The sequence below is a fragment of the Artemia sp. Qi Xiang Cuo genome, chromosome 11, assembly GCF_049724085.1.
Source record: "Artemia sp. Qi Xiang Cuo chromosome 11, ASM4972408v1, whole genome shotgun sequence".
Lineage (NCBI taxonomy): Eukaryota > Metazoa > Arthropoda > Branchiopoda > Anostraca > Artemiidae > Artemia > Artemia sp. Qi Xiang Cuo.
The window spans coordinates 45,246,260-45,260,755 of record NC_142804.1 but is presented as its reverse complement, the minus strand read 5'-3'; the positions used below and the strand labels follow the sequence as shown (position 1 = coordinate 45,260,755).

Genomic DNA, 14,496 nt, shown 5'->3' with positions numbered 1-14,496 from the left:
TAGAACAAAAACAACTCATTTTTTTTAACAAGAGAGAATAAATCGTTGAAAGAAGTGGCTAATTGTTGCCCGTACATTTGAAAAGTGAACGATCTTAAGCTGAACTGGCCAGCCATGACAAAGAAACAAAGAGAGAAAAACTCTATGAAGAAAACAGACAAAACGAGACTTTGACCACTTGCCACTTTCGCCTGTATAAAAACGAGGCGTCTTCATCGTAAAAGAAACAAAGATTAAAAACTAAAATAAACTAAAAACACATAACCACTAAAACTACTGGCTGAAGTCTCGTTTTGTCTCTTTTCTTCATTGACTTTTTCTCTCTTTGTCGTGGCTAGCTAGTTTGGCTTAAGATTGTTCATTAATATGTTTGCAATTTTCGGTAATACATTTTTTAAAGACTTCCTCAATTAAATTGCTACTTGAAATTAGACCGTATATAGTCTACACCGTCTGTTTTAGACAAAATGAGCTGCTTATTTGGAGGCTCCTGTCCTAATGAAGCAGCACGTTGATTAACATTATTCTCCACTTGTCATATTTTCATGTAAGCTTTGGCATAGTTGTTTGTGTCTCGTAATATTTCTTCCAATGGATACGTTAAGTTATGAGACTACTCATATTTTGTGAGATCTTCAGATCTCACTGTGAGAGAAAAAGATTTGTGAAATCTTCTTTAACAGTTTCATTGGGGTCTAAAAAGTATATTTCGACCAATTAGTGGTGGTTCAGAAGAACCTTCATTGGTTTGTAATGGGTATGCTGTTAATTTGATTTTGTGATAGAATTTTTCAGCTACTTTAAAACTAAAAATGCCACGACTATTGATGGTCTGATCTTTGCTTCTATTGTATGAAGCTAGAGTAAAAAATGAGTTCAAGTTTCGAATTCGTGTGCAGAACTCTTCAGAGAGTAAGTGACGTTTTAAAAAAGACAAACCAATTCTTTTGGAAATTGTCGAGGTGACAATGCAATTCGATCATGCAAACAGCAATTTCTATATTCCTCACTTCTATTTTTAAGATGTTCTGATTCTGGTTGTCGTATGTCTTCTGAGCCCAAAATTCTATGCTCTTCACTTTAATTTTTTGTTCGTTCAGATACATGCTGTCAAATTTCTTCTAATGGCAAGTTTCTTTCTTCTTCACTTTCATTTTTGACACGTTTTAGTTCTTGCTTTGTCGCATCTTCTAACCGCAAGTGTCTTATCTTTTCTTTGGTTTTTGACAAGCTCTGACTCTCGCTGTCACTTGTCTTCTAACAGCAGGTGTCTTTGTTCTTAATTTTTGTATTTGATTTGATTGAGTTATTGAAGCGTTTTAGCTGTATCTTCGTTCTTCTTTATTTAGGATTTTTTGTATTTCAGACAATTTTTCAGTGTCTCTTGCTTTAGCTGTTATAGACCCAGTGTCGTTTGATGGTCCAGGTCGTTTATTTTCAACCATTGTAAATGTACGTTATTAGAGCCGTTCTATTGGACTCATCAGGTTTAATAGATCAATTTGGGTTTCTTTGCATCCTTCTCTTGTCATATTTATTTCAGTTATAAAAGTCATTTACAGAGCTTCTCAAGATAGACTGATAATTTTACTCACACAAAACTAGTTATAGAACCTCATTTATGGCTCTCACATATATAGAGAACTTTTATGTTAATACATGATGTCATTACAACACTGATTTAAATAAATATGACGTTAATTATATAAATTCGTTTTTAGCATTAAGGTTGAAACTTTTTATAGCTAAAAATTGTTAAGGTTCCTAGTTTTTAAGACTCAAACAAATTTTTTCGGACCTTTTACCTGTCTAGATAGTTTTTTACCTGTTTAGAAAATCCCAGGATGCCAATTTTCGAAAAAAAAAAAATATAGAGCAGTTTTCGAGAAAATAAAAATGTATAAACAAGAATGTATATGAGAAACAGTTTTTAAATGTATCATTAAACATCTCTGTATGATATTACTATTGACATTATATTCTTTACGGTATCCACACACCTTAACGAAACAACATTTAAATGCTAGCCATAGTAAAAAATGATAAAAGGGGAGACACGTCAGCGCCATCGCTGCGAAAAAAGTAATTTTCCTTGTTGTTCAAGGTGGAGACTATAATTCCCCCTATTCAAGATTTTCGGCCATGTTGATTCCAATGGTGCACTTTTTATTTCAATCTGACGCCGTTTTTGAAGGTTTCAGGCCTTTTTTAAAAATCTCCATAAATTTCTTTTCGCTATAAACTTTTACTTATAAGATGAATTGAAATAAAAGTTATCGTTTCAGACTTAACGTCAGATGGCAATTTGATCTCAATAGGAAGTTTTTTTTGATGTGTTCATAGCTTTTGGTTACAATGGACTGTGGTTCACCCTTCACTAGCTTGCAGCTTAAAATGGATCGACATGTTAACCCTAAGATCTCAAAAACACCACAACATAACGTTTTTTTGGCCATGAAAGTCATTACGTATCAGTATGAAAGCCCTACCCACCATACAAAACAAATATTTCTATCAGAAATGATTTTATCCCTTTGAATTTCAAATTAACGTAAAAAAGTGGGTCGATGTAAATGTAAAAATAGTCGGCTAGTTATAAAAAAAATCTATTGGACATGTAAATAAAAAATAAAATAAATGGAAGTTTTTTTAGAATGGGATGAACTTCTCGAATATAAATATAACATTTTGAGTATTGAATGTTAAGCTTCTCTTCTTTTTTTAAGCAACTCTGATATAGGGTATGAATATGTTAACTACAGCTTTCATATTAAAAAGATATTTAAAGACACTAGCAAACACAAAAAATTATCATTAGGTGATTATTCAGTGTATATGAAAAAAAATATTTTTTTTCTTTTGAATTTCTTACGTTAGTGGTTTAAAAGACTTAGTCATTTATATTTTTTAATTAGTCAAAGGCCGAGAAATAATAAAAACGACATTTGTTTTCTCCTTTTTAGTTAATACTCCCGTTGTCTTTCATCTTACTCGTCCTTTTGGCAAATAAGATGCAACCTGGGTTCAAAAACTCACCCTCAAGGGAAATGTCACTTGACGTAAGTATTATTTATTTCTAATACTCTTGAAGCGATTTATCAAAACCGAGCAAGGAATAGAGTAACGAACATATTCAAAGAGCAGGCAATAACAATTTTGAACACCGTGAGTAGAGTGGAGTGTCAATTCTTCCAATTCTATCGAAGAAATAATTTCGGTGGCTGACACTAATTATAAATGGGAATAAGTAGGGAGATGATTTAAATTTTGTTCTAGACGGAAGATTATCCTTATTAAGAAAAAGGCTAGTCTTAAAACGTCTGACAGAATTATGAAACCTTGTCATATTCAAAGAGTAACACAACAATTTTGAACACCGTGAGTAGAGTGGAGTGTCAGTTTTTCCAATTCTATGGAAGAAGTGATTTCAGTGGCTGTCACTAATTATAAATAGGATTAAATAGGGAGATGATTTAAATTTTGTACTAGACGGAATTTAATCCTTATTAAAAAAAAATTTAGTCTTCTATCAACTGACACAATCATGAAAACTAGTTCGCCAGTTTATATATATTTAACATTGGCCAAAACAGTATTGGGAGCAGCAAGAGGGAGACGAATATTTTTGGAATTATAATTTTAGTGTACAGGAACTGAGCAGCTAATTCTTCATTAAAGGTAATTTGACCAGCAGATGGTAAAATAATGAAAATACAGGGGATGACAAATTTAGCCAGACACTAGGTTGATTTTTCTTAAAATAACGCAATAAGGATATTTCAATAGCTTTTTAATAATTTGGAAGGGCACTGTAAATAGTTGCAATAACCTTCTTTTAAGCAGTCCTAAAAGACTTGAAAATCCAAAATCAGGGATTCTGCTGAAAGTAGGGCTTTCCTTATGTATGTTTTCATGATGCACCAATCCATATATGAGCAGTATATAGAAAAGTGTTTTTTCAAGTAACACTTTTATGTAACAATCTTAGGGCTGACGATTTAAGACCCCAAGTTGATCTGGCAATACCACGGAAGCCACCGGAATACTATTTAGCAGAATTCCATTTGTAAGTTGTTGCCAGTCTTTATTTACACCCTCAGAGTTAGTCATGACTACACGCAAGTCGTTTGCGTACGCTTGAACTTTGAAATTAATGCCAATGCTTATATCAAATAACTCATTGAAATTTATAAACCAAAAAAATAGAAACAATGCGCCACAATGGCGGCATGTATTTTATAACTCGGTGAAAGTGACATTTTCAAACCAAAAAACCTGCCACTTAAGGAGCCATTAATTTGTTTTCGAATACGAGCAAGATAATTTTTATCAATTAAGTTTTCTATACTACCTTTATGCCGAGACTGTCAAAATTTCTTTTCATATACAGTACTGTCCAACTAAACAGTGATTTGTGTACAATGTTGTTGTTGTTTTTTTTTACGACCATGGTCCTTCATATAGAAGAATTTGTCGTAAAAACTTTGAAAGAGGCTCATTCTAATGAAAACTAAAGTTCTAGTGCCTTTTTTGAAAGTTGAAAGTGATTGGAGGGTAACCAGACCCCCTCACCTCCACGCCCATCATTTTTCCAAATACGTTAAATCAAAATTAAGAGATAGCCATTATGTTCACCAAAGTCAAAAGGTCAAGTAATTAAATGTTTGAGGATGATAACACCCCACAACCCTCGAGGCAAGATCTACAATTTGTACTAGTTGCTTATTGTTAACTTATAAGGTTCATATGGAAGGGGTTATTGCACCCTTTTGAAACTTTTAAAGGGGCTCATTTGCTTAGAAATTGAAAGTTCTCTTGTCATTTTAATAGTCAAAAATGATTGGGGGGCAATTACGTTTTCTTCCCGAAATGCATATGAGAGAATTTTTGAGATACTTATTCTATTCAAAATGGTCTATAGATCATAAAAAAAGTCCTATGGAATTGAAACAACCCCTCAGAACCTGGCGCCATGGGTTTGACTTATGCCACTGGGGCATTTACGGTTGTTAGGAAAGGGATGGTTCCATAAATTTTGGATGTGGCTCATTTGATTGAACATTGAAATTCTAGTTCTGTTTTTAAAAGTCGAGGCCGAACAACGGGCAGCCATCTTCTCCTGCACCGTTATTTCCCCAAACATATTCGATCAAATTTTGATCAAGTATCATATGACAAAGCTCCGGGGCTGACACATGAGGCAAGGTTTGTAATTTATGCCCAAAGGACTTAGTTCGGGGGATTTGAAAGTTTGAGTTCGCTTTTTAAGATTCCAAAGTGAATGGATGGTTATCCCAAAATACATCTGATGAAAATTTAGAGATAATAATTTTGTTCAAAGCACTTATACAACATACAACAATGCATTCTGGACTGAAATAACATCCCAGAATCCAGGGGCAAGGGTTTTAATCTATGCCCTGGGTTATATATTGTGTTTATGGAAGCGTGGTCATATGAGCTTTGTAAGAGGCTCATTTGATTTGAAATTGAATGCTTTCGTTCAATTTTAAAATTCAAAAGTGAACAGAGGGCACCCAGCCCCTTGCCCTTGCACCCTTATCTCTTAAATGGATTCGATCAAACCCTTGAGATTGCTATTAACAATGCATCCGGGGTTGACATCTCCCTAGAGCCTGGTACAAGAGCTATAAGTTTTTGCTAGTTGCGCATTGTTAACATATAAGGTTTGTATGGAAGAGGTCTTTGTAATAAAAAAAATGAAACAAATACGTAAAAAAAAAAACATTTTCAATATAACACATTTGTACCTTTCAGTCACCCTACACAAGAGAAAAGAAAAGCATGAACGAATAATACAGAAAAAAAGAAAAAAAAAGAAAAGAGATACCTATTCCATAAATTGAAGATATATTTAATTACATATTGGAAACCATGTCACGAGAAATGTTGAGTACAAGTCACACACCCCTGACTACACAGTTTCTAATCCAGATGAGAGTCACTCATAAAAAAAAATGAGTCATCAAGACGTTAAAAAATTATCGAGATTCTATTGAAAGTACCAAACGAGTGACATTGTTGAGCTGACTCAAGTAGGATATTAAAGATAAAAAAAAAACAAGTTTTTTTAACTGAAAGTAAGAAACGACGTTAAAACTTAAATGAACAGAAAGTATTCCGTATATGAAAGGGGCTGTCCCCTACTCAACGCCTCGCTCGTTACGCTGAAGTTTTTTATTGTTTAGAAAATAAGGTTGTGAGACAGAGTCAAACTTTAGCGTTAAGAGCGAGGCGTTGATGAGGGGACAGCCCTTTTCATATACGGAATAATTTCTGTTCGTTTTAAGTTTGAATGTCGCTCCTCACGTTCAGTTAAAAATACTTGTTTTTTTAATTTAATTTCTGAATGTTCTTGAATTAATGCAGGTTTTGATTTTGGCTCACCGTACATGAATAATTAAAACAAAATTTGCATAATATTTTTTTTTTTTTTGGTTAAATGGCTTTGTCGAAACCTGTTTAATTTTATTTACGGACGTTTTTATTAGTAATAAATATACGTAACTTACGAATTAACTTACGTAATGAACTTCTACATTCATATATTTTTAATACGTGTATTAGAGGGTTTGCCCCCTTGTCAATATCTTGCTCTTTAAGCTAAAGTTCGAATTTTGTTCTAATTCTTTAAAAATGAACCCTTAATCACAAATGCCGTTAATTAGAATAAATAGCTCTTATGAAAGTGCTAAATAATCTTTGGCTTCAAGAGCGAGGTATTGACTAGGAGGTGAAACCAATCATATACGTAATATTTTATGTCGTTTTAAGTTTTGATGTTGCTCCTTACTTTCAGTTAAAAAACTTGTTTTTTTATATATGTATTTTCTGATCTTTTTTTAAATAATGCTGAGAAATCTGGTGCCCTCTTCATAGCAATGTCCCTTCCCCCATGAAAACTTCCTTCAGGGAAAGATCCTCCCACATAACCCCCGACCCACTCCTCCCCCACTACCAGAAAAATCTCCCTGAAAACGTATGTATATTTCCCAATAACCAATACTATATGATAACATTGGGTAAAGTTCATAACTTTCAGCCCTCCCCCTGGCAACTTCGTCATCATAAAAGACCTAGTTATCATATTTTCGACCCTGCTGAACAAAATGGCTTTCTCAAAATTTTGATTGGGTGACTTCGAGAAAAAAATGAGCGTGGGAGGGGGCCTAGTCGCTCTCCATTTTTTCGGTCACTTAAAAAGGGCACTGGAACTTTTAATTTACGTTCGAATGAGCCCTCCCACGATATTCTAGGACCACTGGGTCGATACGATCACCCCCGGGAAAAAACAAACAAACAAACAAATAAACACTTATCCGTGATCTTTCTTCTGGCAAAAAATGCAAAATTTCACATTTTTGTAGAAAGGAGCTTGAAACCTCTGCAGTAGGGTTCTCTGATACGCTGAGTATGATGGTGTGATTTATATCAAGGTTTTATAACTTTAGGGGGTCCTTCCCCCTTTTTTAAAATCAGCCAAGTTTTCTCATGTGCGTAACTTTTGATAGGTAGGACTAAACTTGATGAAACTTATATATTTGAAATTAGCATTGAAATCTGATTCTTTTGATGTATCTATTTGTATCAAAATCCGTTTTCTACAGTTTCGGTTACCATTGAATCGGGTCGCTCCTTACTTACAGTTCGTTACCACGAAGTTTTGGATTCCTTTGTACCGTGAGTAATATGTGATGTATTTAAAATATAAAAATAAAATTGTATCCTTCTAAGGATACTTCCGATATAAATTAAAATCCCCCTAATTAAGCTTAAATTCCGTTTCAAACTTGAGTTTAAATTCTTAATCAACAAAAGAAAAGGAAGACGGTTTTGAATTTCGCAAAACTTGGCATTTTTAATGAAATAATAAAACAAAATCACTGCAAATACAAAGTTTCACATGAAGTTTCAAGTTATCATAGGAAAGTGAATGTCTAATCATCAAAGAGTTGAGCCAATCGTGAAATAGCTAGTAGGGTGCAGAATCAAGACTCGTGTTATTTAGTGATGAAAAAGTGTTTTTTGGGGGAATGTATTGGATTACATTATTAATGACATTATTATTATTATGTTCCTACCATTCTGCGAGGCTCTGTGAAATTATCATGTACGCTTGAACTGAAGCATTACTTATGTATGTACGTTGCTCTATACCTGAAAATGTAAGTCTCAAAAAACCTATTACTTTTCTATTTGTGTTGTTTTATTTATATGCCTGTATCTCACCGCAAACTAGATAACTAGTTCAAATGTCTCCATTGGAACGCTCCCAAGGAATCTGATAAACCTACAAAGTTTGTTTACGCTCCTGGATTGATGGCTCCCCAGCCCCCTCCCCCCCACAAGGCAATTAATCACCCCACAAGGCATTTCCAACTTATTATTAATCTATTTTTTTCTCCCATAGGGAGTGGCGCAGTCATTTTCTACCCCTGCTATATACGCATTTACCATTTCCCCCCCATTACAAATGGTGCAGCCATAAGCGGCACAACCCTTAAGTTCCCCAAAAAAAAACAAATTCCCCCAGCACAAGTGGAAGGAAAAACATAAATTCCCCCGGTACAAGAGGTGCGGTCAGAAAACTTGGAGGAAAACATGCGAACTAGTTATGCTCAAAATTTCTTAATGTAAATTTAAATCAGTGGATAGATACAGACTTATAAGAAAAAGTGTTTAGGCCTATAACCACTAGGCTATAATAGGGACGTCCTTTTAGAATATCTCATTGGAGATAAGTAATTCTTCCCGAATAGGCTAAGAGAAAAGAACCAATTATAGTGTCTGTGTAATTTTATCGTGTTAATTTGATCGTTTCAAAAGACTGCAAATATGTCGGAAGAATTAAGTGAACTTTTAATCGCGCAAAAAATAGTCGCAAAAAGCGTAGAAATGACTAAATCTATCCCCCAATATGATTGACAGTCAGATGTTGACGAATTTAATATCCAATTGGCCCAATTTGTAGAGATGACTAAAACAGAACTAAAAACATTAATAAGTGTGCTTCTCTTAAGATTGAGAGGCCAAGCACTAACATTTTTAAATCAAATTGAAAATACTATAGGGGACGATGATAACCTCCTGGTAAACATAGTAGACAAATTATTAGCAGTGTTTAGAGACATATATATCGAGACTAGTTCAACACAAATTACAACGCGGAACGGTGTGTTTTAACCAAACACAGAGTGTGAGAGAACATATAAACAATATACGAATTTCAGCAGAAGCAAAATTTGGAAAATACTCAGGAGAATTGTATGAAAAAATCATACTACACGCCTGTTGCAAGGGCTTCCCCCAAAATTATATAGAATGGTAATATCAAAAAATTTTCTGACATTGGATCTTGCAGCTCAGGAAGTTAGACGAATGATGAATCGACCAAAAGGCTGCCTCCCTTGAAGGTCAGGCTTCTCCAAATTTCTTTTCAAGGGATAACTCCCCAGTGCAACAAAGAAATAGAACGCAAGAACTGACTAGGCAGAAAACAGTACGTTCTCATCCCATTAAACCAATCAATTATGGAAATAATACTGCAATAGTAAGATGCTATAACTGTAATCAACCTAGGCATATTACAAGAGAGTTCCGTTCCAGGACTAGAGACATAACGGTACCAAGGAATGCCTCCGGTATTGCACACAATTATGGCAACGGCTTGTTTAGAAGAAAAATTTTTAGCGCCATTGGTTCACAAGGTTATAGGTAGGGAAGAGTGCAACAATCAGTACCTCGCAAAGCGTACCAACAGAATTTGCACAGCCATCCCCCCAATAGAGAAAAAAATTATCGATTCGAAAACCCAAATACTCGTCAAAACCAATATAGTGCAATAATGATATGTAGAAATTCCGAAAATTTGCCGACGGGACATGCAAATTTTTGAAGCCCATGGCATTTGCAGTCGACGCCAGCACCAGGCACTGTCGCAAGAAGTCCAGACTACCATAATAATACATGGCAAAATTGGCAAACAAATGTAAATCAATTAGCTAGATATTCAATGGGCATATCTGAATCTCTATTTCAGACACCGACGTATGAAATAAATCCGCCGGGAAACGTGTCAGGCCCCTCAGAAGAATAAATTGGACCCAGAAGTGGCCTAGAAAATTTTAAAGGTCCAAACCAATAGTAGTACCGTCCTTTAGTGATAGTAATAATACATTACCTATATTTAACGATTTGTGTGTGGCAAATATTTACTTTAAGGCGCTAATTGATTCTGGTGCAACAGTTAATATCACAAACTGCTTCTTATTTAATAAGTTTCCTCCGCATATTAAGAGACGGAAGAATGTTAATAATTCCTATTTGACTAGTGTAACAGGGCATAAATTGGATGCAAAAGGTTCAATTCGCCTAGACGTAAAAAGGGATAATAGAATTTTTCCGACAAACTTTATAATATGCAACAATTTTCCGTATGAAGCCATCATAAGCGCTAATTTTTTAAGGTCAAATAAGGTATTACTAGACCAAGCGAACGAAAGGCTCTTATGCCCGGCAAATACCCCTTTCACTAATTTAAGAAATTTTAACAGAGGTTTTGAAGAGGGTGTAAAAGTAAATAGAATTTCTGGCGATATAATGTCACAATCTTCTGAAACTCACTTCTTGCAACAAAGAGGAAATAACATAACCAGAAACTTGTTTTCTTATTCTGGGAGAAATCAAAGAAGTGAAATAGATTTAAACAATAAGTGTAATGAATCTGTAAATATAAAAATAGAAGATATGCGACAATATAGGCTGAATGAAATCAAGGAAATAGTGGAATTATAGAAAAAAGTAGTGAGCCCCAATGCGGTTCGGGCGCTGCCAATGTTATTGGCGGATAGCGCCAGTCTAAATTTAATTGACAACGAAAATAAAGAAAAGTATTATGGATTCGCAATACGGAAAACAAAAGTCCCTCCCAAAACGATGCAAAGAATTCAAATATCACAGATGATTGAACCAATGGATAGCAAATCCGAAATATGGTTCGCGATCCCGTCGAATGAAATTCCTGAAAATATGTTATGCGAGGAATAGATTATATCTTACGACCAAGGAGAAGGTTTTATTTGGGTAACTAATAACCACGAAAATGATACAACTACAATAAAAAAGGGAACATGTGTAGTTTTAATCCAAGTTATATCGAAGAATGATTTAAATAGATGGGGAAATTCCAAAAGAAACGTAGTTTTCCGCATCTGAAGATGACATCGGACTGATACTGTTTTATGAACAATCAAGTCTAACGACCGGTAATCCTGTCGCTAAACAGCCATATCGTGTACCGTATAAGCACAAAGAGTGGTTAAAAAATAAAATTCATGGATTAGAAAAAAAATGAGATTATATGCCCCAGTATAAGTCCATATTCTGCACCAGTGATCTTGGTCCTAAAGAAGAATGATCACCTGGGACTTGTTGTAGATTGTAGAGCCCTTAACAAACAAGTAGTTAGTGATAAATTTCCTTTACCAAGAATAGATAAAATTCTTGACTCTATTTCAAGTAAAAACAATATTTTTACTTCTCTGGACCTAACCCAAGATTACCACCAAGTGAAAATAGCCGAAAAAGATGTCTATAAAACTGCATTTTCTACAACTGAATGCGGTTCCTATAAATACTTAAGAGTACCTTTTGGACTTAAGACAAGTTCAAGTACGCTATGTAGACCCTTATTGCACCTATTAAGAGGATTAAAGAATATCATTCATTTTGTTGATGATGTCATATTTGTAGGAGAAAACGCTGAACAACACTTAGCAAGACTAGCTAAAGTGTTCGAGAAATTCATAGAGGGCAATTTAAAATGCCGACCTGAAAAAGTAAATTTATTTCAACCTAAAATTACATTTTTAGGATTAGTGGTGACGCAAGGAGAGATATCCCCAGACCCAGACAAAATAAAATGTTTTGAAAACCTCAAACCCCCTAAAACTATGAAAGAATTAAGAGGAATTCTAGGTCTTACTGGCTACTTTAGAAAATTAGTGCGCAGTTACGCCCAAATTCCGAAACCCCTCACGGAATTAACTAAAGGGAACTCCGAAAATTTTAACTGGTCCCAGGAAGCTCAAACTTGCCTAGACCGTCTAAAAAGAGCACTCGCTTCGGAACCAATATTATTGCTGCCTAATTTTGAAAACGGACAATTCGTGATCACAACCGATTTTAGTTCGAAACAAATCGGTGATATTCTTTCGCAAATAATTCCCATAGGAAACCCTGATCCTTTACAAGGACCGTCTAATCAAAAAAAAAAAACAGAAAAAGTCATATGCTATTCGAGCAGAACTTTATCAAAAGGTGAAAGTAATTATTCCGCCACAAACCTAGAATTATTATCTATAATCCACCACTTGGACAAATTTAGACAATATTTAATAGGTAGGAAATTTATACTACGTTCAGACGATAAAAGCCTGCTGTACTTGCGCACTTTTAAAAACCCCACGGGAATTCTAGTTAGACGGATTATGAAAATCCAAGATCCAGAATATGAATTAGAATATTTAAAAGGTAAACAAAATGTAGCTTGTGACTTCTTGAGTAGATTCCCAGAAAATACTCCATCGGAGTTGAAAAGCAACAAGTTTTTATTTTCTGAAACCGAGAAACCGAGGACGCCGTTGGAAGCCGAGGAAGACAAAATTAACGCTATCAATACTAAGCTTAAAGATAAGTGCAAGAAAAACAAAGTCAAAGACACAGTAAAAGAAAATAAGAATAATTATCATCCCTTGTCTTTAGAAAATATAAAAAGAAATCAAAAAAGGACGAAATGTGTTTAGCACTTATTTATTATTTTGTGAATGATGATGTGTTACCAGACAAATTCAAAACTCTTCAAAAACTCTTCAAATTCAAAAAGAAAAAGATAATTTTTACTTTGATCTTGATGAAGAAATATTATGTAGAATTTTGACTGCCGAGGCAAATAGAAACCAAACTTCATTAATACCTGTATTACCCCGAAACTTAATAATACCTGCCTTTGAATATTTTCATTCAGATATAGGTGGACATTTAGGAAAAACGAAAACCTTCCATAAATTAAAACAATATTTTTATATGCCGTCGGCATTAACAAAACTTAAAGAATTTGTAAGTACATGCGAAGCGTGTAACTTGAGAAAAAAACCCAAGCTTATCCTAACCCCCCAATGGGGAGAGACCCGTTATCGAGATTCCCCTTCGATATTGTCTCATTTGCTTTGTATGGAACCAGTGGAGGTTTACCTGTTTCCAATAGAGGCCATACTTGTATTCTTTCAGTTATAGATCACTTCCGGATTTATTTTTGCTAAAGCCTTACAGAATTAAGGCGCGTACACCACGAGTAAGGCGTTAGCGAAATTATTTTTAAAGTTTGGCCTTCCAAACAAGGTTATAAGCGGTAACGGAAGCAATTTTGTTTCAAAAGTAACAAAGACTTAATGAGTTTTCTCAACATAAAGAAATTGGTGACGTCCTCTTTTCATCCACAAGCTAATGGTAAAACAGAAAATAGGCATAAAATTTTTTCGAATGTATTAAGCATTTATACAAAAGACAACTGGAACGACTGGGATCAATTCTTACCTTATTTAACTAACATAATCAATACTGTTTATTCAGAAACGACCCAAGAAAATCATTTTATTTATTATTTGGTCGCGACTTCAGAATACCGTATCATGACATTGTTGAGTCCCGACAATATTATAATAACACGGAGGATTACCAACAACAGTTCATAATTAGGATGAGAAAAACTTATAAAATAGTTAGGTAAGAGTTGGAAAAATGTAAAATAAGTCGAGAGCTGAGAAACCTACCCAAAGTTAAAAAGAATATAGATTTTAAGATAGAAGATTGCGTCTACCTAAAAAATGAGGCAAAGGCGGAAGGCAAGAAACTTTCCAGTAAATATTCTGGACCGTACAGAATAATCAAAAAGTACGATACAGATTTTATTTTTTAATGGTGAACCCTGATAATGGAAGAACTTAAAAAGCACATGCTAGCCGAATAAAAAGAGCCGAATTCCCAGAAAGATGGGCATCGCGTCCCTCATCTACCGATTCGTCAGACGCTGAAGACGAACCCTCCAAGTCATGGTTAGCCGAGTTAAAACTGTTTATTTTCAAACAAGATTATTTTGAAAATGATAGCGACGAGCAAAACTTTGAAGAATTTTTAGCTATGAAAAATATAGTTATTCCCAAGAGAAAATCACTAATACCAATAAGAATAAAGACGCCAAAAAAACATAAAGTTTATCATCAGAGAGTGCAGAAGAATTAGATTATACTATATCTCCAAAAACCTAATTTTTCCTGATAGAATCTCTTCTCCTTGTCCCCCCAAAAGATTCCCAGATGATATGGTTTCCCCAGCAACCCCAATAGAGAGACCCCTGTCACTGCAGGAGGAATTGAAGAGAGCCGTAGAAACTCCGGTTATCGTTGTAAAGAAAACTCC

General features: G+C 34.6%; 1 protein-coding gene across 1 annotated transcript in view; it reads left to right on the top strand.

Annotated features, from left to right (window-relative positions):
* The window catches only part of LOC148947023 (phospholipid-transporting ATPase ABCA3-like), a 513,909-nt gene that overhangs the window by 317,079 nt on the left and 182,334 nt on the right, over positions 1-14,496 (top strand). The window contains exon 19 of the mRNA XM_089096491.1: positions 2,964-3,059. Coding sequence (XP_088952617.1) covers positions 2,964-3,059 — 96 coding nt within the window. The remainder of the gene's footprint in view (positions 1-2,963; positions 3,060-14,496) is intronic.